At 42.0% G+C, this 22,930-nt stretch overlaps 2 protein-coding genes across 2 annotated transcripts; one reads left to right on the top strand and one right to left on the bottom strand.

Moving 5' to 3' along the window:
• Positions 1 to 366: 366 nt before the first annotated feature.
• snap29 (synaptosome associated protein 29) lies at positions 367 to 3,847 on the top strand. Its single transcript, XM_083978375.1, has 6 exons — positions 367 to 425; positions 1,477 to 1,719; positions 1,834 to 2,027; positions 2,220 to 2,305; positions 2,394 to 2,504; positions 2,721 to 3,847. Exons 2-6 carry the CDS (start codon positions 1,477 to 1,479, stop codon positions 2,879 to 2,881), a joined length of 795 nt encoding a protein of 264 aa, XP_083834501.1. The 5' UTR covers positions 367 to 425; the 3' UTR covers positions 2,882 to 3,847.
• A 4,193-nt stretch (positions 3,848 to 8,040) lies between these two features.
• On the bottom strand, positions 8,041 to 19,257 carry LOC310990754 (somatomedin-B and thrombospondin type-1 domain-containing protein; the record flags this gene model as incomplete). The annotated part of the gene is made up of 5 exons (XM_083978246.1): positions 8,041 to 8,146; positions 8,307 to 8,465; positions 10,668 to 10,758; positions 11,188 to 11,373; positions 19,008 to 19,257. 5 exons carry the CDS (start codon positions 19,255 to 19,257, stop codon positions 8,041 to 8,043), a joined length of 792 nt encoding a protein of 263 aa, XP_083834372.1.
• Between the last annotated feature and the right edge of the window lie 3,673 nt (positions 19,258 to 22,930).

Below are 22,930 nucleotides of genomic sequence, written 5' to 3' on the forward strand. Positions count from 1 at the left end.
AAATGGACCTAAAATGACTGGATTGGATTGTAAAAAAGGCATTGGAGGGCTAATGAAATGTACTGATCCTAAATGACACTGGTTTTTATCTTTTATCAGGTTTTTATCAGTAATCAGGAATTTATAGCTACACTAAATTGGAAACTTTTCGAGACATGAAAAAAAGTCTTTATGGAGCAGAGACCAAATATTTCTCAAATAAAATACTGATATTATTTAATGAAAAAATAAAACACCAAAATGTTCAAAACATCAGATATAAATGTCAGTTAAATCACAGTAAATGTTTTCCTTTTGCTCCGTATGCGTATCCTCTCGCGCAGCAGTGGTCGTTGGGACAACACGTGACGACGTCACCAAACGTGACCGGAAGTCGGTGACAGTCAGCTGAGCAACAACAACGTCGACGGCTCCGACGGTCAAAGGTTTGTTTCTATGGCTTATGATATCATACCTTTAATTTTTACAGTTTCATTTTAGATACAGTCAATTATACGAGGAAATAAACGCCAATGTTGACACCGCTTCGCCGTGTCTTGGCGTATGGGTGTGGTATTTGGATAGCTTTCGGTCTCGTCAATTAGCTAGCGAGCCAACACCCCTGGTTAGCTTTATCGCTTAAAACATTGTAATATATAAGTTATATATAGTAGTTACTTTCGGATTAGTTCTTGTTTTAGGAACTGATCAAAGTGACAGTTTCGTATTAACTAGCTGAGACCAGCGATCTAAAAGCTCGCGTAAGGTCATTTCACTCCAGGTTGGGAAACCGTCTGTCAAGGTAAATTAACAGTGAGTAAAGAAATAGAAGAAAAGTAGTAACGGCATGTTATTAAATACCCTGATATTTGTGAAGATACTGCATTCAAAACTGTGCCTGTGTAAAAGTTAAGGACTACTACAAAGAAGCATATCGACCTACATAAAGTATGAGAGGGACGTTTTCATTCAGCAGAGTATTTACTCAGTAGATAGGCTACCTAAGTCCTGAAAGATAATGTTTGCCTCTTGTGTAGCTCTATGACGAAACATTATTGCCCTTATCAATAAATCATTATGCTATGTATTATAACATTATGTATAAAACATTAAACTGGTCTGACCAGTGATGCATACAAAGTGAGAAGAGAAACTCTTGACTTGATTTATGAGGTTGTATTCAGAACGTTTTAACCAATAAATTACTATTATTATCTAAACTGTAATCTTATTATTTAATCTTAATCTAATTCTTTTAACCAACTAGTAATTTTGATTCGTTCTGAAAATATTTTGTCAGCGGTTTGTGGAAACAAAGCTTTCTGTTGAGTATGGAAGGTCGTTCTTGACCTTGGAAATAATAGTCTGACAGAGATTAAGATTGTGAGATTATGATACAGTTGAAAGCTCTGGAAATGGCTTGGAGAAGTAGACTGTTGTGACTAGACTAGACTGTTGAGATCTGTTATGTCAACACATTGTGTGTTTGCCCCACAGATGGCCTACCCTAAAACCCACAACCCCTTTGCAGATGATGATGATGACGACGTGAGAGACTTTAATCCTAAAAATAGGGGTTTTGATGATGATCCCAGCGACCTAGGCTTGAGCGATGCAGAGAGGAGGCAGCGGTACCTGCAGCAGGAAGTGATGCGTACAGCTCAGTCTGCTGTGGACAGCACTCACCGCTCCCTCGGCCTCATCTATGAATCCGAGAAAATGGGTGTTGAAACTGCGGAGGTATGTCAGCCCTAATCAGCTTTTCCCTGGAACTCAAAGAATGACATTGTCTCGACCATCCGCTCGACCATCCGCTCCCTCCATCACTCACTCTCTCATTGTCTGCCTCTGTAGGAACTGATGCGTCAGGGTGAGGTCCTGAAGAGGACAGACAAGATGTTGGACAACATGGACCAGGACCTGAAGACCAGTCAGAAGCACATTAACAGTATAAAGAGTGTTTGGGGTGGCCTTGTCAATTACTTCAAGGGCAAGCCAGAGACAAAACCACCACCTGAGGAGCCTAAGGCCTACCAGGCCAGTGAGAAGTAAGATTCAGTCTCTCAGTATAAATCACATGTCAGATGTCTTTATATCATCAGTTGCTGTTTCATTATTAGTATATACAATACATTGTAATAGGTATTAAAAGTATACGTGTTTGCAATTTCTAGCCACTTCTCACTTCCTTTCCTTTCCTCAATAGTTACACAAATATTATCTGTCTTTCTCGTGTTCAGATTACAGAATGCCATGGGCAGCAGCAGAGAACACGAAGATAAGTACCAAGCCAGCCACCCCAACCTCAGAAAGATTGATACAGGAGGTAAAGGTTTGCACCAAAATATCAGCATGGCTTAACCATAACAAACCAAGTCAATTGGCTGCTACAATTTTTGATTTCTGTGTTGCAGGATTTGGAGCTGCTGCTGCTGCATCCATAGATGACGGCCCATCTAGACAGAATGGATACTCTCAGAATAGACACCTTAAGGAGGCTCACCACACCCTTGACAAAAATTTAGGTAAAAACAACTTCTGTACTATGAGATGTCAAATTTATACAATACTTAATACTGTCACAACTCAAATGTTTTTTTTGGGGGGGGTCTAATTTTGACCCTATCTTTACCCTACATCAAAAGGTATAACCTTAAAATATTCACAGGGGAATCTAGAATAGCAGTGAAGTACTGAATATAATATACTAAGTGTCACTTATCCTTTTGTGAATGACCCAGATGAGATGTCCGATGGCTTGAGAAGACTAAAGAACCTTGGAATCGGCCTCCAGACTGAGATAGAGGATCAGGACGACTCTATTGATTCTCTGCTGAACAAAGTGGACAAGATGGACCTCAAGATCCACAACACAAACCAACAGATTAAAAACCTGAAATAACACAAACAGTTGGACTCACTCCACAGAGACAAAAGACACAATCCTCTCACGATAAAGTCAACATCCTCTCACTTGATTTCAGTGAGTCATTTTTTTTTATCCTTATTATGTTCTTCTTGAGTGAATTTTCCATTTTTGTTTCAGATTAGTTCATGAATTAGTTTCTCCCACCAGACTTTTATTCTGCCATGTTGTCTTGAGTTTGGTCCAGCCCGCTCCTGCACATGCCTCTTAAAGTTACTCACTATAAAATGTGATTTATTTACTTGTGTGCTTTGAAGGGAAGACTCTACTCCATGTGTGTATGAGACATAAGGGACTGTCTCTGTCCAGGTAAAAATATGATTGTTCTTTCCGTCAAGCTCCACTGCACTTCTGATTGTAGTTTTCTGAATTTGCATTAGTTGGTTGATTACAGTGTCACATCAGGTTTTCTCAGTCACCCAAAACGCACAATTGGCTGCTAGTTTGTCATTCAGGCAAAGCAGGGGAATGGTTTGACAAATTAATTATTGACTCAGTAAACAGGCAACAACACTGCACATGTCTAAAAGTAGAATGTTTTGTGTGTATAATTAATATCCTGGACCTGCCTCCACGTATGAAAGTCTTGCTCAACTCACTTTTGCCTTACACATCATGTTTGTGTACAGAAGACTAGCTTTTGGTTTGTGCCATTAATCAAAGTCTCCACTGATATGTTTCGTCATTATCCTATTGCTTTACTTAAAAAAAAATCTTAAGTATACATTTGATTTTTTTTTCATTTGTTTAGCATATGTTCATGTCTTTCTGTGCTTTCTATGGCTTTATATAAATTGTTTATATTGATCCTTATCATATTCTATGCTGTGGGATGTGATACAATGCGTTATTGTACAGCATAAATAATGTGAACACGTTAGCTGTGAATAAAAAAAAGCTTAGAAACTGAAGGAATATTTCCAATTTTAGAATCACGCCTCCTCCCTAAGACTCAAGGTAATAGAACTACATGTTTTTCATAAATAAATAAAACACAAGGCTATTTTGATCAAGAATAAGAAAATAAACGAGGATTCATGGTCACAGTGTGTCTAGTGTTTATTATGTATTCTTATCACCAACCAAATACCCAATAAAAAACTCTCAGTGGGTGTTTTAGAAATTGTGTCACTTTGAGCAGGAATTCAAAAGCACCACAAGGTGATGCTACAGTTCTATGTTGGACTAGTTTGTATGCACCTTTGCTGCAATTGACCAGCCGTCACAGTACCACAGCACCAGATCGCTTTAGTTTTGCACTGAAACATCAATTAGGTGATGATTTGAAATCTACATTGCATTCATTGCAGTATGCTTGTTATAGTTAAACGTAGCCCAGTTCTATACATCAAAACTGCTCTCTATTGTTTTAAAGCTAAGAATCAAAAACAACCAAATTATCATTGAAAACTCAATCAGCCCCTTCTATAGATAACTTTCTATACTATAATTATTATACATAAAAACATGAAATATTCTGTTATGCCTGGTGCTGAAAACAAGACGTCCATTTATAATAACTCTCTTTCAAAAGGATCATCCAAGGGTGTGTGAGTGTTTACTACACTGGCTCTGTTGTGTGCCAGCTGTGTTGCTGTGTGTAGCTCAGGTCCTCATGTTGAGCCGTCCATTCATTATCATTCCTCTGCGTTGGACCAGCTGCTTCCACATAGGACACAGGCCTTCATTAAGGTGACTTGCTAATTACAGTACACACTTCCCAAAAACACGTAACACTGCGGCGATGCAGAGGGAAAACGGGGGTACCACCTACCCAGGGCCCCAAGCTGAGGAAGGCCCCTGTACGTAAGGGTTAGTAAAAGGTGTTTTTGTGAAGCATGTGTTGGTGTTGGTTTGTATATCTTTATTTTAGTTTTATCTAAAACAAGGTTTAGTTGAGCTCTCGATTTAAAAACAGAGCAACTATAAGTTGAAAACTCCAGAAATACAAATTTGAGAAGGTTTCTCTTGAGAGATAAGAGGCAGGTTAGTTCCCAAGCGTTTTGTAAAACCACTGAAAATTTTTGTTAAGTGGTGTGCTTTATTTCTCAAGGCTTGCCTCCCCTTTTGCCAAAAGCAGGGACGTAATATTGGTGACTTCAGTGTAGTGATCACAGTAGCATCAAATGTGATGATGACAAGATGGTCAGACCAGGGGGGGGGCTTCAGATAAAATGCTGAAGAAGGGAGCTCAGGTTGAGGTGGCACCACACATCCACCGACACCACCAATAAACGGAAGTCACCTCTGGGTTCTTTTCCCTTAACGCCATCCATGGGGGCCGGGAGGGCTTTGAACAGCTGTCTTGTCAAAAGCAAACAGTGGCCGTGCTGTGACAAAGGCCGTCGGTGCTGGAATGCCCCCCTTTTCAGCGGGCGTAATCCCAGAACACACTGCTGTCGGAGCCCATCAGGCACTGGGCCAGAGACGGGCCTTCCTGCCCTTTGGAAAGCGGGTTAGCAGCAGAGTTAGGGCAGCCAGGGGGGTAAAGCCTGCTTCAGAAGGGATGGACTGTCAGGCTGACAGCACTCTATTGCCACTGTTGTAGTAAGAGAAAATAAAGAGTTGTGCTGACCCAGGGGAGTTTGGTATAGGGAGCCAGGGAGAGAGAGAGAGAGGGAGGGAGGAGGGCAGAGAAAGAGGGGAGGGCGGCTGGAGAGATTAATGGAAGAGGTGAAGTTCAAGTACCTCTGAGATGAAACACATGAAAGTATCCAGCAGCCTGAGTCGCTCTCAAAGGACTCATTTTGAAAGTGTTGATTTGTTAGATCCTGGTCATCTGGCTTTTTCCCCCCTTTTTTTGACAAAGCTATTTCTTATGTACAATGACATGACGTGTACCAGTGAGTATGGTTTTGTCAAGTCCTTGGAATTTTTCCCTTTTTACCAATTCAGACAAAAAAGCATCTCATTCCTCACTGAAGACAGTGAGCGACCTTTAATATTTGTCATCTTTAGGCTTAAATAAGTGGCATGTGGAATTAAATCGTAAATGCATTCCTAACATTGCTCTTCTGCTTCACTCTCAGTTATATCCGTCTTTATTTTGAAGTACTTTGTACTCACTGTGGTTCAACTTGTGTTTTTTGTGGCATATGGTTGCAAAACATGTAGAAACTGTCAGCAATGACAAGAAGTAATTACTATATAAACATAGGGAGTTACAACCTTGAAGAGGCAGGGTAAGGTTTTGACATTCTCTCCTCCTTACATAGTCCATATATTACATAATGGAGGAAGCAACCTGTCCTCTCCAGAGGACCAGAGCAAACAGCAGAGAAAGACCTCTCCTTTAGTCTGTCCACACATCATATTCTGACATTTATATCAGGAACGCAAACCCCAAATTGCAGGAGAATGCTGCTCAAGAACATGATTATACACATTGGCTCTCATTGTGCTTGTCATCCCATTTACAACCCAGGCAAAAATGTCAAGAACGCAACACAAATGTTTGCATGAAGTTACGTTCTCCTTTTAACTGCTGCATGTAAACACTGGTCAAACTGAGAGTTATACTTAGCAGCACTGTGCCTGTAGTAATAATTTCAGAGTAGAGAACTCATAAATGGACTCATTGATACTTCCAGCTCCTTAGCAAAAGAACTGGTCATCTGGAGCGGAGAAGTCAGACATGCTCAGAGCCAGGGAGGGAAGCAATAAAATACCCACATTAGAAATAAATTACAAGAACAGGTAGCAATGACAGTATAGTTGTTTATTTTCACTAATGGACAGTGTACAGAGTATGCTGTGCTGCACTAATAAAATCATCACTTGATTTATAATAAATAAACACACAAAGACATACACAGACATCGGAGAGAAAGAGAAAGTCACAGCTTCCCAGAAAGAAAAGTCCTCTTTTTTTTCTTTTTTAAAATTTCTTTTTCTTTTTTTACTGGCACCGCACATGTCCTCGTCTTAAAAACCAGCAGTACAAGAGATGTGGGAATGCGTATGGAGCTGGTCGACTGCTTGTTTAAGTCAAGAAGGTAACGCTGTGCATCTACAGTTTGTATTGAAAGAAAACACCAAGAGACAACAAGAGCAGAGAAGAATCAAGAAGTGCAGGTCAAGGATCAGTGGGGGTGGCTGGGGGCTGGGAGGAGAGTCTGTTAAAGAATACAATGGGAGTGACATGGCTGTATGGGACAGTTACAGTGGATGATAATTTGATGGAATAAACTCCCTTGTGAAACTACTTGGACATCTGAGCGAGGCAGAGAATACATTTATGAAGCACTTCCTTTCAGCCACAGAGGACACAGAGAGAACCACAGTTCAATTCTCTTAAATGGCTCTTTTTCCTCTCCAATAATATTAGGTCTAAACCGATGGGACTGATTTCAGTTATGAGTCACTTTAAACTGCTAAAAACATCAGTGACTTACCCTTAGAGGGGGCAGACATGGAAGAGGAAGCTTGATGGGAGACAAAGACACAAATCTGAGCACCTGAGAATCAATACCTGATATTCACCTTGACGTGCTGATGTAAATGTTTTGTTGTAGAGAAATAATAATGAAGACAAAACTGTGTAATACAGATATATTGGCTAGCAATGGATACAATATGGAGGAACCAGTTTTCAGCATCTCGAGCCTGCAGGTGATATAGGACCCTTTGGGTTGGGGCTTAAACTGGGTGCAGCAGCTGCTGTTTGGTGTTTCAACTTTTGTATACAAATAAGTGTGGCTATATCGACACGTATACATTACACATAAACAATCAAAAGTAGAAAATGTATAAAGCAAAATAATATATTTATATATTTATACATTATGCATTAATAAATGCACTTGCATTGATGGAGGTAGATAGCAAAGATTCAGAGGTAAAAAGGTATATAGACGTTGCTGTGCTTTGGAGGAGAAGAAGTACATAACGTGGCTGTAAAATCTGAAGTTAAATGCAAGAATTTCTGTGTGCTTAGCAATAGTGTATACAGTACAGAGTATGAGGTGAAAGGAAAAAGTGGCAGGATGCTGCTGATCTCCTTGAGTTACCCATCCAGGAATCTGGATCGAAGGGGGTCTGGCTTGGCTGGCAGGGCTCTCCACAGTTAATGCAGGAGGCGTTGAGGGAAATCTTTTCCCAACACATGGATGTCTGGGGTTTTGCACGATGTCGGCTCACACAAAGAGCACGGAGTAGGGTGGACAGCGGCAGCCCTCGGAGGACGACTCTCGCACCCAGGAGCCGTGACAGCCCGGGACTGACGCTGCTGCCCAGAACGTTCTGGGAATCAAACAGGAAAATACTTTTTTATTCAATCTGAAGTATAAAAATGTAGCTTTTTTCCCCCATGTCATCCAGAGTCAGAGTAATTAATAGACACACACTGCACACTTTTTAAATGGAGTAACATAGGTCTAATGTTTTCGGTGGTTTGGTTTACCTGGTGCTCTCCAGGCCGTCCCCTCCACAGCGGTCTGACTTTGCCATGGCGTCACTCTGACACTCTGCACAGACCAGCCTCTCTCGCACCAGCTGAGCGCTCCACAGTTTGAGTTTACACGCTGCACTGGCCTGTTTCACTCGCAGGTACACACAGTAACTGACGAGAAGAGGAGAGACGAAGAGAGAAAGGAGTAAGGCCAACATATTTTACTCAAATCTGGCAACAAAAAAAAATGCAGAGGTCAGAGAGTCAAATCACATATTTTTGGCCTCAAAAACCTACAAAGATAATCCTGTGAGAATCAAACTGGGTGCTGCTCACATGGCTCTGGAGCCAAGAACTCAACATCTTGGATTAAGTTTTGGACTCTTAAATCATTCACTCAGCATCAGCAACAAGACGTCCAGATGAAGACTCAGAGACAGACACGGGCCAGATTGAAGCACTCTCCTCACCCTTCAAGTGATCCAGCTCGGCTTGATTGATGAAAGCCAAGTGGAGATCAAACCCTGCAAGCCGCACTTGCTCAGGATTACAAGCAGACAAAAGCCAAATCAAATTTAGTCGATAACAGATTGTCTCCATTTGAAGGTGATCCAGCAGTGTCACGGTCACCTGTCGTATCCTAATATCAGCAGCACAGCTCAGTCTGTGCTCTGGAAACAATAATAAAGTCTTGTTTTGATCCCCGTTGTTCTCCGACAGGCAATTTAACTCTGCGCGCTGTTTGTTTTGTCTATAACCAAGTCAGCTGTGACAAAAGAGCATCCCCAGTGGGGTGGCTTGTCTGAGAAAACATGATGTTCCTCTTTTTCTTTCTCTCTGAAGGATTCCTGGGGACACGGTTTGACAGTGAAGCTGAAACAAATATTTTTTCTGATTTAGAGTGTCGTGCCTGCATTTTGAACAACCTTAGCAGAATATTCCTTAATGGATTCTGTCATAAATTACCATTAGCATAGGCATTTTGGATCGTTTTCAAACTTGCTGAAATGACAAGTGTAATGAAGTTTCACACAAAAACTTGCACACACGCTAAAGTCGAAAAGGGGGTTTGTTTTCCTTTTCCCTCCCTTAATTAAGCCGGGACATTTTCATGCTGCAAAACCTAACCTTAATAAAGACCCTGTTCATTCCACTTAAATTCTATTTGCTATAAAAACAAAAGTCTTCATGCATTCTTCATGTTTTTAATTCCTGAAATATCTAATGTCTGTCAGGAATCAAAATAGATCAGTCTTAAGTCTCCAAGTGTTCTCCATCTCTGTCAAATCTATCTCAAATCTATCTCAAATCTAATAATTTCACAGAAATAACTAGAGATCCAAAGACACCTACAATCATTATGTCATGCCATTTTAACCTCTCGTTTCCTGGGTCTGTTTCCATGGCAACGCCAGGGGTCTGTCAATGCACCACCTGTCTGTGAAACCCTAACTCGGTATGATCTGTGCTGAATTTCTCACATTTGTGAGTAATGTACCTCCAGTCCCCTGATGCTTTGTGTTGCAGTCAAAACAAAGGTATCCAATGTCCTTTTTAATCAGTGTAAAAGGCTGAGGGGCTGTCTGGAAACCAGCCATGATTTTATTCCCTTGTCTCAGATTTTTCCATCTCTTAGAACATCTGCAATCAGCTGCAGATCAAAGGTGACATCTCCTCAGGAAGGGATCACCTCTAACATGGATTATGGCTGCCTTATCGGTAAAGGTCAGCTCATGATGCAAATATTCAGTGACGACATTCATGTTCCCCCAGTCAAAGCAATTTCTGGGCTCTTTGTGCTTTTTCTCTAATCTTTTGGAGAGCAAAGTTGATCTTAAAGTGACCTTTGAAACTGAGGGGGAAAATGAAGGAAAATATGATACGAGTCTCGAGTAAAAGCCAGCGCTATCAGAGGAGCTGATATGCAACCTTGGAGCTTGGAGCTGGAATTAAAGAGGTTCATGCCAGAATTATTTTCCTACATCTGAAATGTTTCTTTAATAATTAATAAATAACTGCTGGCAACACAGCAGAACATTTTGTTAATTATTATTGCACACATGAGTAAGAGTTGTGCATTTAAAGATGGAATCAAAAAGACTATTTAAAACATCAAACTTGGAAATTTCACACTAAATACTTGGAAAGCATCTTTTTTTTCTCCACAAAATCTCAGCCTCCATGCAGTACCGGACACATGATCCTTCAACACTTTACACAGTCCAGCTGTAATTACTCCCTCTCTGCACTGATTGCACATAAAAGCCAGTTCTAAAGAGGAAATCAAAGTGGGCTACATGGCTGGGTCAGCAGTGAGTGAGCAAGTCGTGTGTGTGTGTGTGTTTGTTTGCAGTCTGGTATTAGAGGCCTCACCTGGCCTTCTCCTCCTTCATCAGCATGTGTGGTCGTCTCCAAGGGTCCTTGAAGTTCCTCTTGAAGGAATCAGGCAGGATCTTTGCCACCTCTGAAAGTCAAGAGCAGGGATGGAAGTAGGGGAGAAAAGGACAAAAAAGTAACAATGATATCAGGTAAGTAAACAGAGAAGTAGCTCATTCCATATAGTATATGTCTAAACGTGATATGAAATGTGGTTTTCCTTGAAAATATTTCCTTGGAAGAGTGTTTATCTGTGTTCTGGTGTTTTATCTCTGGATAAGTTGCTTCAACAGTAAAAAGCATAACTGAGGTGTTTTGAAATAGTGCAGCTGGAGATAAGGCTTCAGAACAGATGTGCAAAAATGTGTTGCTTACAGTGAAACTGTTAACAAACGATCCCCCAGAGAACACTAAAATACCAAATTAATATGTAACAGGGTTCAGAGCAGGAGTACACGCATGCAGAGATGCATGTATGGAGGAGTGCACTGCACACAGGAAAAGGTCATGTTCTCACCTTTCGCTGTGCTGCATATGGCATTGTTTCCATAGCATCCTCGACGCTGCTTGAGATCTGGACAGGGCGTGCCTCCGTTTCTAGGCGGAACGGATACTTGGCGACTCCTTTCTGTGCTGCCGACTCCACAGGAAGATGTGCATGATGACCAGGGACCCCATGATCCCACCACACAGTCAATGGCTGCTAGGGAAGCAGGGAAAATGCAGAGATCAGCTGAGGGTTTTTTTGATGAACAGCAAGAAACACAGGTTAATACATACTTAAAAAAGAAGGCTGGGGTTTTCTTGAGGTCAAGTAAAATGAGTCTCAGTTGTGGAGGATTCAAAGGCAGGAGGGTAGAAGAGAATGAAAAATATTCTGACAAGCTATTTCCAGCAGCGTTATCATGACAAGGGGTCTAATTCTAAATAATGAACCCACCTTTACCCCAGATAAACTTTCCCCTAATCTGTTCTGCCATGTCTCGCTGCATGACTGAAAGTGTGAGCTGCAACGCACACCCAGATTCAGACTTGCATGATACTTGCGCTGAGCAGGTAGGTGGGTGGCAAGAGAGTGAGTGGGTCATTACCATCCACTAATGTCGGATCAGACAAACCCCCAGCCACAGGAAGTCTGCGACCTAGGTCATGCGTGTGGCGGCCGTTTTAAAATAGGGGTCTAATTTTTGCATCCTGTTCTCTCTGGTTTTCCTACCCCACGCTTCAACACACACACACACACAAATACAACACATAAACACAGCAGCAACAGCAGCAGCAGCAGTAATCAGGCTCCTGTGGACTGATTGAGCCAATTACACCCGGCTAAGAGGAAGCTGTATTAGTTAGATGGCTGCTCTGATCAAAGCCAGGAGTCTCCAGCGGTAATCAAGCCTTGTCCAACACTGGGATTTAATAGCAGCAGTGAGGAAGTGTGCCCGTCATAAACACATAAACAAGGGAGGAGAGAGAGGCACTCAAATTAATAACTACAATGTTACATTTAGACATGCAGCAACATTGCTTTTTGCATAAAGTTTTATATCAGTTGTGTGGAGCTGTATTTCATCGCTGCAGACAAGAGGACGTTTAATACAATGAGAGCAGGTGCACACAGCTCCAAGCTCTCAGATGTTGCTGCATGGTGAAATTATAGGGAGCGAGAGGATAAATATACCATAACTGAATCTAATCCTCCGTCGTCATCTAATCTACTTCACTCTGTCTATATAATACACACTCACCACTCTCAGTACAATGCTGCAAGTGTGTAAGAATGTGTGTGTGTGTGTGTGTGTGTGAACAGGAGAAAGAAAGAAAGAGAGAGAGCTTTCAAGGTGCCGCCTGTTCGGTTCATTCCCATGGTCCTGTTGGGCTCTCGGAGAGGGGGGGTGGCTGTCTCAGTGACACAGCCGATCCACAAAGCCACTGTGGAATCTCTGCATTCCTGCACATTAGTGCTGCCCACCTGACACTCGCCTTTCCCAGATCACCACACACACACATGCATACACACACATCGAAAACAATATCTGTCAGACGAACCCACCCACTTGGGCTTGTTCCATCCTCGCAGTCATCACCCCCCTAAAACACACAGACGCACACATCTCTCTGTGTATAGCGACACGGAGCTTCTTGAGAGAATGCCCAAGGGCGTGATCGAATTAGACACCACAACCATATCAGCTTCCCTCCTCCTCCTCCTCCTCCTCCTCCTCCTCTTCTTATCCTTCCTCCTGTCTCCTGGCCTTTCCTTCCTTCCTTCCTCCCTTCCTCCCTTCCTTCCCTTCTTCCTCTGACGTACACAGGAGTGGTTTGGATGTTGCTGTTTTCTCCTCTCACAGCGGGAAAAAAACATGACCAAGCAGCAGCAGAAAGGTTGAGGCTGTGCAATGACCTCAATGGGGTCGACGAGTTCCCGCACCAAAGATAGGGGGCACAGGGCTATTACCCCACTGACCGACGCCGACACAAACAGGACTAAGGCCCTGTCTGGAAGTCTCAAGCCTATTGCCCCCCTCTCCTCCCCTTCCCTCCGCCCTGAGCCACCAGAGGTCAGAGGGTTATTGTGAAACTGAGGTGGTCCGCTGCTCTGTTTCTGGTACCAGCGGTGCGACAGTCCCACCACCCACACGATAACCCCGCTGACAGTCTGACACAGCCTGACCCACACAGCTTACAGCCACCGCTGCCCCCTGTTTCCATTGTTGACGAGAAAGTCCCCAGTTGGAAAAGTACGCCACCACCTCTGACCTCTGACCCCAATACAGGAAACAAATGGTGCTCCTTGTCAGCAGGTTAAGCTTTTGCTTTTTCAGTGAGATGTGGAGTGTTTTCAAGTACTTAAAAAAAAAAAAAAAAAAAAAAGAGTTTGTGTTTTATCTGTCACTAACTTTAGATATATATTTTGTTTTTTTAATCTTTTAGAGAACATTGTAAAACAGTAAAAGTAAGAAAAAACTAATATCAGCTACAAAATCTAATAAACTTAAAATGTATTTTCCCAATCAGTGTCCCACAACGAATGAATGGATCCTACATGTTCCTACATTTTCTGCTTAAATTAAAACAATATTGGAAACCCATTGAAAACATATCTAGCTCACAAATTTTCAGGGTTTTGGAGCATAATGACTGTGGACGGGATGTGTCTGCCATGTTTAAAAATGGAGCTATATAGCTAAATAAAATACTAGAGAGGAATATACAAAAAGGCGAGTAGGACTTTGCTTGGACAGAGTTTGTGGGAGTGTGGCTCACTTCCCTGGCAGCTGGCAGAGCTTCAGACAAACACCCCTCAATGAAGCACAGCACTGAATGTGTATCCAACATCAGCACTTTTATCTCCCGACTTGTCAGCCAATCTCCAGTCACACTTGTTACAGTGAGATAATGGTGTACAATCTGGCTTTTCACATGGGCATTCCTTTGCTTTTTCTTTCACCCTCCCTGAATTCTGCTTCCATTTTAGGGTCTCATAACAAAAGAGCTGATTATCAGACCTGCCCGCCCAATTTGCTTTATCTTCTTCTCCCTTTATCACTTTGTCACATACTCTCCCTTGTTCTTGCTCTTCCATCTGTCTCCTTTTTTTTTGGGGTCCTTCTTTTCACTTTCCCTGCCCCCCTCCCTCCCCTCTGTCTACCCCCCATCTCCTCTCTGATGGGACACAGATGTCCAGCTTCTCCAGAGGACCACTGCACCTCAAAACCTCTGCAGTCATGTAGAGAGCTGGGCCTCGGTCCCATCAGACAAGCCCTATAATGTTTGGCACCACAAGGGAGAACCATAAGCCTGTTAATAGGGGTGAAGGACACGGAAGTGAGCCCTAATAACAGGTTAGCTTATGAATGTTTCCTGTAGACACCTTGAAAAGAGGAGCCACACAGACCAACTAATTAAAAGGGTTCATTACAAACACAGCTGAGAGAGATTTTCTGTCTCATCTTGGAAGTGTTCGCAGGTATATCTTAAAGGGATAGTTCAACATTTTTGGCAAATTGGCCCATTGCCATAATCCCTATAGTTTTAGGAGTAGGTTCGTTACCTTTAGTTGTCGGTGCAAGCTATTTTTTAGAACGGCGGAGCAGAGCTGTGAGCTGCTCAGAACTACACTATGGAGGCTAATGGAATTTCTCAGTTTCTCTCATCAAACTCATCAAATACACAATCCAACAACTCCAAAACACTCTTGTGGACAAGTTGCAAACTCTGTCTCAGAGTTGTTTTCAAGGCAAATGCAGAGACTGCTTGCTGAAAAACTGCCTCCAACGGAAACGCGCATCAGCAGTTTTGCATGAATTTACCTCGAAAACAACTCTGTCTTGTAACGTTCTGTTATTATCTCATAGAAGATGAATGTGCAGGTCACAACTTGTCCACGAGAGCGTTTTGGAGTTGTTGGATTGTGTATTTGATGAGTTTGATGAGGGAAACCAAGAAATCCCATTAGCCTCCGTAGCGTAGCTCTGAGCAGCTCCGCCGTTCTAAAAAAGCTTGCACCGACAATTAAAGGTAACGCACCTACTCCTAAGACTATAGAGATTATGGAAATGGGCCAATTTGCCAAAATGTTGAACTATCCCTTCAAGGATTAAATTTCAAGAAATGATAGATAAATTCAATATACTGTATCAATATTGAGTTTGAATCTTATCAAAGGAAAAGAGTCATAATGTCCCGCTTATCATCATCACAAATTACAGAAACGCCTTCCAGGAATAACAAATGACTTTCTTACAACCAGGAGCAGTTACCATGCTGCGTGCAGTATGTGAGTGAAACTTGATGGTAAGCTGTCTGTAACAGCTGGCTTGTTTTAGTCAGGCTCGCCAAAAGACGTGTGGGAAGCCCGGAAGAAAAAGAGGGAGTGAAGGTAGCTGGACAGACGCAAACATCGCGGCATGACAACACACGAGCGCCCTGGAGGAAAGGCAGAGGAGCAGGAAGGACGGATGAATGATGAGCAAACCTCTGGTGTATCTGAGGCAGAGGCTACAATATGTCTTCCTACTGAAATGAGACTTACCAGACTCCAGTGGGAGAAGGGAGAGGAGCTCCCCCGCCCCTCCTGCCCTCCATCCTCCTATGGGCCAGTTTGATCTCTGGAGTCATCTCCTAACATAGATCTCTAGCACTGTACACACAGTATCATTCATCTGTGACACATACACGCATTCTACTTGCTTAACCTGCCTCTCCCTCTTCTCCTTCTTCTCATTCAGACACCATCATTCCCAGAAAGCCTTTTACAGCCCCCTGTGACCCTGTAGTTATTGCCAAAGCAAGAGAAAAGAAAAAGTGTCTCATGTCTTAGGTTAAGGCAGCATTTCATTTTGATATGAAGCTTCTGTCAGAACAGAAATTAGCTACTTCGTTCTTCTACAATGCATTTGTCCGTGTATGTTTAAAATGAAATGATTGAAGTTAAAAAGCTTTTTAGCTCAGCTGGAAGCTGGAAGGAATTTTAATATAAACTTTGATAGTCAGTATATTTTGCAAAATGAGAAAAATGTACTTTCACTTGCTAAATCTGCCATGACTTTTGCTATCAGATATAAAGTTGGACAACGTCCACCGAAAATCCACTGGGAATATATTAGCAAATTGTGCAAATCGGTTTAGATGATAACAATGATAAACTGCATTAACTTGACATATTGACTAAACTTCAAAACCTGGAATGTTTTAAACACAACAACAGCCAAGTGACTCCTACATCCAGTCAGTCAAGTGCAGAAGCGTTTATGGTTGGTCCTTCAGATACACAGCTTTACTGGATGTTGCACAGAGGACTACTTTTTCTCCGTTTGTATCTCAGAGCAATAAATTCTGACTTACAGGTTCATCCTCCACACTGTTTACACACAGCACACATTCCTGCCACATACTTCATTTGAACAAGACAATATCACATTGTGAAGAGCTTCAAGTGTTCGAGTCCAAGTGGTCCAAACAGTCTGTTGTGTTTTCTGTCTCTCCTCTGATGTCACCCACTCCAGCTCTTTGCTCAGCTACAGCTGACACGGGTTAATTACAGACTGTGACGGACAGTACACAGACAGACGCCTTGATGTGTTACAGACCCACAGGATCAGGATCAGGATCAGGATCAGATAAAGTCTTAGAGTGTAATGTGGGTGAGAAAATATCAGGGTGCTTTGATGGAAGTGATCCAAGCCATAATATTCATGCTGTGTATAGATGCTCAGGTTGCTCAGGGAGGAAGTCAGGATGTGTTTCTTCACTGTCACTCAGTGGTCATTGGTCCATGCAGGGTTCAAAGGTCATGGCTAACATGGCATCACTCTCGATTCATTTCTCTCTCTCAAAGACGGCAACGTGATTAAAAGCACATAATTCAAGTATTTTTCTACAACTGCTACTTTCTGAATTGCAAAGTATTCTTCAGTTCACTATGTGAGTTAATTTGGAAAACACCTGTCCATCCTGTAACATCTGGATCGTACCATCAGGCAGCTCTGGTCTTTGTTGCTGGACTGTGTCAGAGCGACACATGAGGTCCACAGAGCTAAAAAATCCTCATCTGACACGTGAGTGAACTGATGCACATGGCAGCCATCAGCTGACCTCTGACAGACCAGCTGCTGTTGAACAACACAGTGATGACTCAACACTGACCTGAGGTGCTTTCCTGTGCTTATTCTGCTAAGTTTCGGCTTGGCAGACACAAGTGATGGATAAAGTGATACCTAGAACCAAGTCAGCTGGCTGCTGGAAGATAAATGCCATCTCAACATGCCTCTTTGACTGATTGGTGGACGGAAAAAAATAATACAAATTGAGATTTGAGTGTAAAATATTTCTTGATAAGTGTAGGTGGAAGCACTGCAGAGTACATTCATTTGTACTGAAAATTCCTCTCTCAGGTGGTTTAAATTCAAAAGCTCAAACACTATAGATATTAGTGTATAGATATTACTTATTTATTAGAATTTCTAATCATTTGAATTGTGCACTTGTGTTTTCAATGTTTTAGCCAGTTTATCCATCCAGAAGTCACATTTAATGAACATGACTGGCAAACATTTCAAACATGCAAGATAATCCATCTGAAATTTTAGATTTGTTAGAGAAGTCACATGATGAAATGGATCAATTAGCCTATCTCAAGTGAGAATCTACAAATGAGTAATTAAAAGTTAATTTTATGACCCAGGCTCACAAACATGCATCTAAAGGTTTATAATCTGTGAAATGTCACAAAAAAATTAAGAAATATAGACAATTAATTAAATAATGTGATGTGCTACATTGCTAATTATATTTTTGAAGTTTACAAACATTAATGATAAATGATGCACAAAACCCTATAGTTTAGCCAAGTTAAACAGTGACTAACAGGTGGTTCCGCTGTCTCTGCAGTGATGTCTAATAAAGTGCATTACTCCCTCTCAGTATTTATGTACACACCTTAAAGTGGCTGACTCAAGTCTGGATGAGGCAGCTTGTTCACATCACCACGCAGGATACAGCACTCAAACAAAGGCTCTGTGTATACACTAAAAACCTGCCTAAATAAAAGGCCGGCTGCAGCATTTCAAGTGCTCTTTGACTTGTGGGGTTGTCCCTGCAGGTGCTTGTTAGTGTGCACTTAAGATGAGGGCAACACTGAGTGAATCACTCCTCTTGAAGTTGAGATGTCTCAAAATACTGTAAGAGCACCCCTAAGTTACAGGTCAGAGTGTTTCCTGTGTGTCTCATCTCATCTACTGCTCCACTGTAATCCTGACCATCTTTGGTTTGTTTCCATGGTGTCCATTCCCTCATTTGTCCATATATAGCAGCCTGCAGCTGAGATGATGACGGAAGGGGTGACCCAGGATTCAGTGAACAACTACACATGATTCAGAGTGGAGTTTTTTTTTTTTTTTGGCCTCTGTTATGATTACTGGCTTCCCTTGCCACAACCACTTCATGGCCAGGTTGTGCAATTTGAAGCTTTGATGTGAAGGCCAAAGGTCAACCCCACAAACTTAAAAACACATACATGGAACCCGTGGTTGGAAAACACACAGCGAAGACAGGAGATACCCCTCCAAGTCCAAGCCCTGTACAAATGGTCACCTGTGGTTAGAACAAACAACTGGAGACAGCTATGTGTAGTATGTCTCACTGTCTCCGTGTCACCTCAATGCCAGCCATCTCTGGCTCAAACTGGACAGTAATTAACAACAGGCTTCTCGGGACAGGACGCAAAGTCTGCGGAGTGCATGTAGAAACTTTAAACGCTAAACATCACCAAGCTCCAAAAGCATCAACAACATTATTTGCTTACAGACTTCACTGACCGCGGTGGAACAAGCAACTCACCAGATATTTGGCACACGCGTTGATAATCCTCGCAGCAGTCTCCGGTTTTCTGACAGTAGGTATCACAGTAGCACACTGTTTTCCTCCGGGTGTACTCAAAACATTCGTTATTCCGGCCGGTGCAGCAGTTTGGGCTCTCCCTCTCCCTGCAGCCCGCTTCAGCCCGCGGGACTATCCCTCCGCAGAAAAACGCCAAATATCCACAAACGACGAAGCCGAGACGCGCTGAGCTCCATCCCCGCGCCCCCATGACGGAAACTTCTCTGGATCCACTTGCTCCAAAACAAAAACACACACAAACACACACACGCACCGATGGTGTTTGTTTTTGGAAGGTGCTTAAAAAAAACTGAAATACGCTTCTTAGACACAGGTGGTATTTCCTATATAAAAATCCAAGTGCAACATGGTCCTATTCACGAAGAAACACGAGGTAGCTACCTTCTGCACTGACACCTACACGAACAAGTGATGCGTAAAAGTGGAGCCTGTGTGCGCACCAGCTCTCCTCTATCCGTCGGCGGGACACCGCCCCTTTGAGCTACTGTTAGTTATTAGGATAGACTTACAGTACCAGCCCACCAACCTCTCCCTCCCCCTGTTTCTCTCTGTCGTTTGCTTGAAAGAAAGAAAAAGAAAAGAGCAAATTAGTTGTATTACGCAATTTGTCCTCTCCAAATGTGTTGGACCAGTTTTCCTGCCAAGACACAAGTGAGGTGCAAATCAAGAGGACCTTTGTTTTGGGTAAAGACTGCCGAAACATACAAGATTGGCCTCAATACAGTAAGGCATGTATAGTCACAAGCTGGAAGTGAGGAGTCCAAAACTGCTGCACACAAGTTTAAAAAAAGAAAAAGAAAAGTGTTCTCATGTGTTTTTATATTACAAAATTCGTGAATACGTATCTCAAAAGCGTCGAGATCAATTTAATCAGTACATTAAATTCAGCACCACGGACAGCGGCGTTGCAACTTTACAAAAAGGTTCATCAGTAAATAAAGGAGAAGTTTACTTGGAAAAAGTAAAGATTCAATCCGCGACCACTGCGGAAAGTGAAAACAATCCTCCTTGAGCTGCAGCAACAAAACGGTCTCCACTGATCCCGTTACTCAGAGCTTCCACCCTATTGAGGGGAAGGCTGGAGAACAATAACATTACTCACCCTTCACTGGCTCTGAGTGAATGGAGGCTCTGGAGGAGAAAGCAATACTGTATGAGATGTAGCCTGTCTACTGTACAGGGGCATCACACATCTTGTGTTTTGTTTAGTTTTTTCTCATTTACTGCAAAGTCCCTCCTACACTCTTCATATGATGGGCATAAGAAGCTTCACTGTTGTCAAATTAACTTTAGGCTATAACTGATTTGACAATGTGCATTGCAAATTCACTGCAGGAGTTATACACAGCTCCTGTTGCTTAGTTAAATGTTAGTTTGCTGATACAGGTTTGGCCCCTGACTCTGTTAGACACAAGTGAATTGCCTAATTGTGTTGGTGTCTGCACTACTTATGCAGAATGATAAAGAGAGGAGTCTCGGCAGGTAGATCATGCATTCACATTTTTGCATATGGCTAATTGACTACCTGTGACCCTGAAGAGTGAGACTGCAACAATCATTTGCACATATTTAGGAAGACTGCAGAAAACGAGGTAGACTGGTGCAACAGAGTTTCTCTCTAAAAAGAAAAGAAAAAAAAGAAGTGCAGCTTTTCACCAGCAGATGGTGCAGGCTAACAAGCAGTCTCTGACCTCGATTGACATCATTGGCCAACCTGCTGCTAAGAAAGTATCTTAAGCCTTGTAACATGCCTTTTTCCTCAGCAGACATTTCTGTATGAAATTCTGCATAATAAATTAATGTTTATGATGGCTGAACTTCATTACATGGTGCAATTTCTCCATAAAATCATGCATGCTGGGTTGTGGCTTTTAAACTGACTGGTATAGGTATTGTTTAGGATATTGGGCCAAACTGTGCTTCATCTCCTACTCGAACAGGCCTTGCAGGTTTTTTTTTTAATATCACAGGAGTTATTGTAAAAATCAACAAGTTTTGCTCATCTTTCGATGTCTCCAGCAGGGGGCGCACACGTGTAGGAGCCAGCACACCTGTTTGAGCCTACATCTTTGATTCAAACATCTCCTATTTCAGGTATGAGTCTCTTCATCATAATGGTTCGTTCTTGAGAGTGTGTTACATCAAAGACTATACGTGCTCAGAAAGATGTTCGTACTTAGGTATGTTTGTGTTTTGCGGTGTAACGAAGAAGGCTACGCTTGGTCCTTTGTGATGCTAACTGTGGTGACGTTAGGCTACTCACCTTATGTTCCTCCATGGCAGCCGCTGTCACTTCCGATTGTATGTGCATGCTATGTTTCTGTTGTGGGACTTTGAAAGATGAGTTTGTCCGAAAATATAAATACAAGGAGATAAATTGGTTGGACCAGTTAGCCATTAGCCGAAGCCACAAGACAATCCTCTTCTTGGAGCCGGAAGTGGGCGGAGCTACATCTGCATGATCTACATAAGGTGAACACTGCAGCTATGGAAACAAATAAGAAGCAGGTGTTTGATTCATGTGATTATAGCACTGCAGTTATTTTTGCTGAAAAAATATCTGTAAGCCTAAGTGCCTGAAATATTATGTTTGATTTATTTATTTATCAAAAATAGGACACATATTCATGAACATTAAAAATGTAAATATGTGAGATTATGGCCACCTGGCTATTTTCCCTCTCTTGTCCATGTTAAGGTTGTAAGCATAGGCCTATGACATAGATAGGATACTCTAACATGTTTCAAACTTCTAATATTGTCATTTTACTCTTCTTCTTATTATTAAGTTGGTTATTCAATTCAATTCAAAAGACTTTATTTATCTCAAAATATTTTGCTCATCAACTTTACCTCAATCCTTTTTAGGGCTTTTGCATCTACTTTTTGGTATTCTCCTTTGCAAATTATTGTTTAACAGATACTGTTGGTGGTAGTTGGTTTTTTTTCTACTTTTGCAACAAGTTTTCATGATGAGGGCCTGGTTGGATTGTAGTACAATAGATAGCAGCTAGGGATAGCTCTATAGGCTACTGATTATAGGCCTAGTATATGCAGTGGTTGCCATTGCCACCCTGGGCATCTGAGCCACCACCCCCCACCATTTACAATTTCTCTAATTAATACTGGACCAATGGGCTACTGGACATCTTCTTCAAAGATGTAAAAAAAAAAAATCCTTCAGATGGAGAACATTTTACCTTCTGTTACGTCACAATGAGACCGTTGGGAACTAGCCACTGAAAATATTTTTTATTTATATCATGGGCTGAAAAATAGAAATTTGTGTCAGTACCTTAAATTTGTAGGCTACCTCCAGGTATTTGTACCATACTTATTAGGCAAACCAAAGGGAGGGAAGCTGTCAAGTGACAAATTGACTACTCTCTGAAAAAGCTGAAAAAATTCACTTTTCATCTCGAGTTCAAAGATGATCTCAGGGCCTGAGCTGCTATGTGGTTGATGCCTGTGTGACTTAAGATGATAAGAGATTTTTTTTTTTTTTTCCTGGCAATTTTGGATCAGTCGCCTGGACAGCAGCAAGATGAGAGAGGGAGGAGTAGGAGTGATGATATTTGGATGAAGGGAGGTTAGTGGGTGCTTTGTTCCTCCTCATAAAGCCCTGTTGTACAAATATGAAGAGAGCGGAGGCCTCTCTCATCGCTGAGGTGTGTTTGTGTCTGAGCAATGAGGAGGGACCGTATCACGGATGTTTGAGCTTCTGGCAACAGTTCCCCCTAGTGTTTAAGATTTCTGTCATGCATTTGTCTTTGAGTTTCAGTCTTGTCAGTGAGTTTACAATCCATGCTGGTATTCCAGGTTTGCTGCTGGTATCCTGACACTGACCCCTATCCTGTGCTAAA

The sequence above is a fragment of the Trachurus trachurus genome (genome assembly GCF_905171665.1).
Source record: "Trachurus trachurus genome assembly, chromosome: 9".
In the NCBI taxonomy this organism is placed as follows: domain Eukaryota; kingdom Metazoa; phylum Chordata; class Actinopteri; order Carangiformes; family Carangidae; genus Trachurus; species Trachurus trachurus.

Excerpts from the sequence above, each read along its gene's own strand:
- snap29 (XM_083978375.1), top strand. The coding sequence starts at position 1,477 with ATGGCCTACCCTAAAACCCACAACCCCTTTGCAGATGATGATGATGAC. Across the intron at positions 1,720-1,833 it reads TGGGTGTTGAAACTGCGGAG|GAACTGATGCGTCAGGGTGA; the intron begins GTATGTCAGCCC and ends CTGCCTCTGTAG. Across the intron at positions 2,028-2,219 it reads GCCTACCAGGCCAGTGAGAA|ATTACAGAATGCCATGGGCA; the intron begins GTAAGATTCAGT and ends TCTCGTGTTCAG.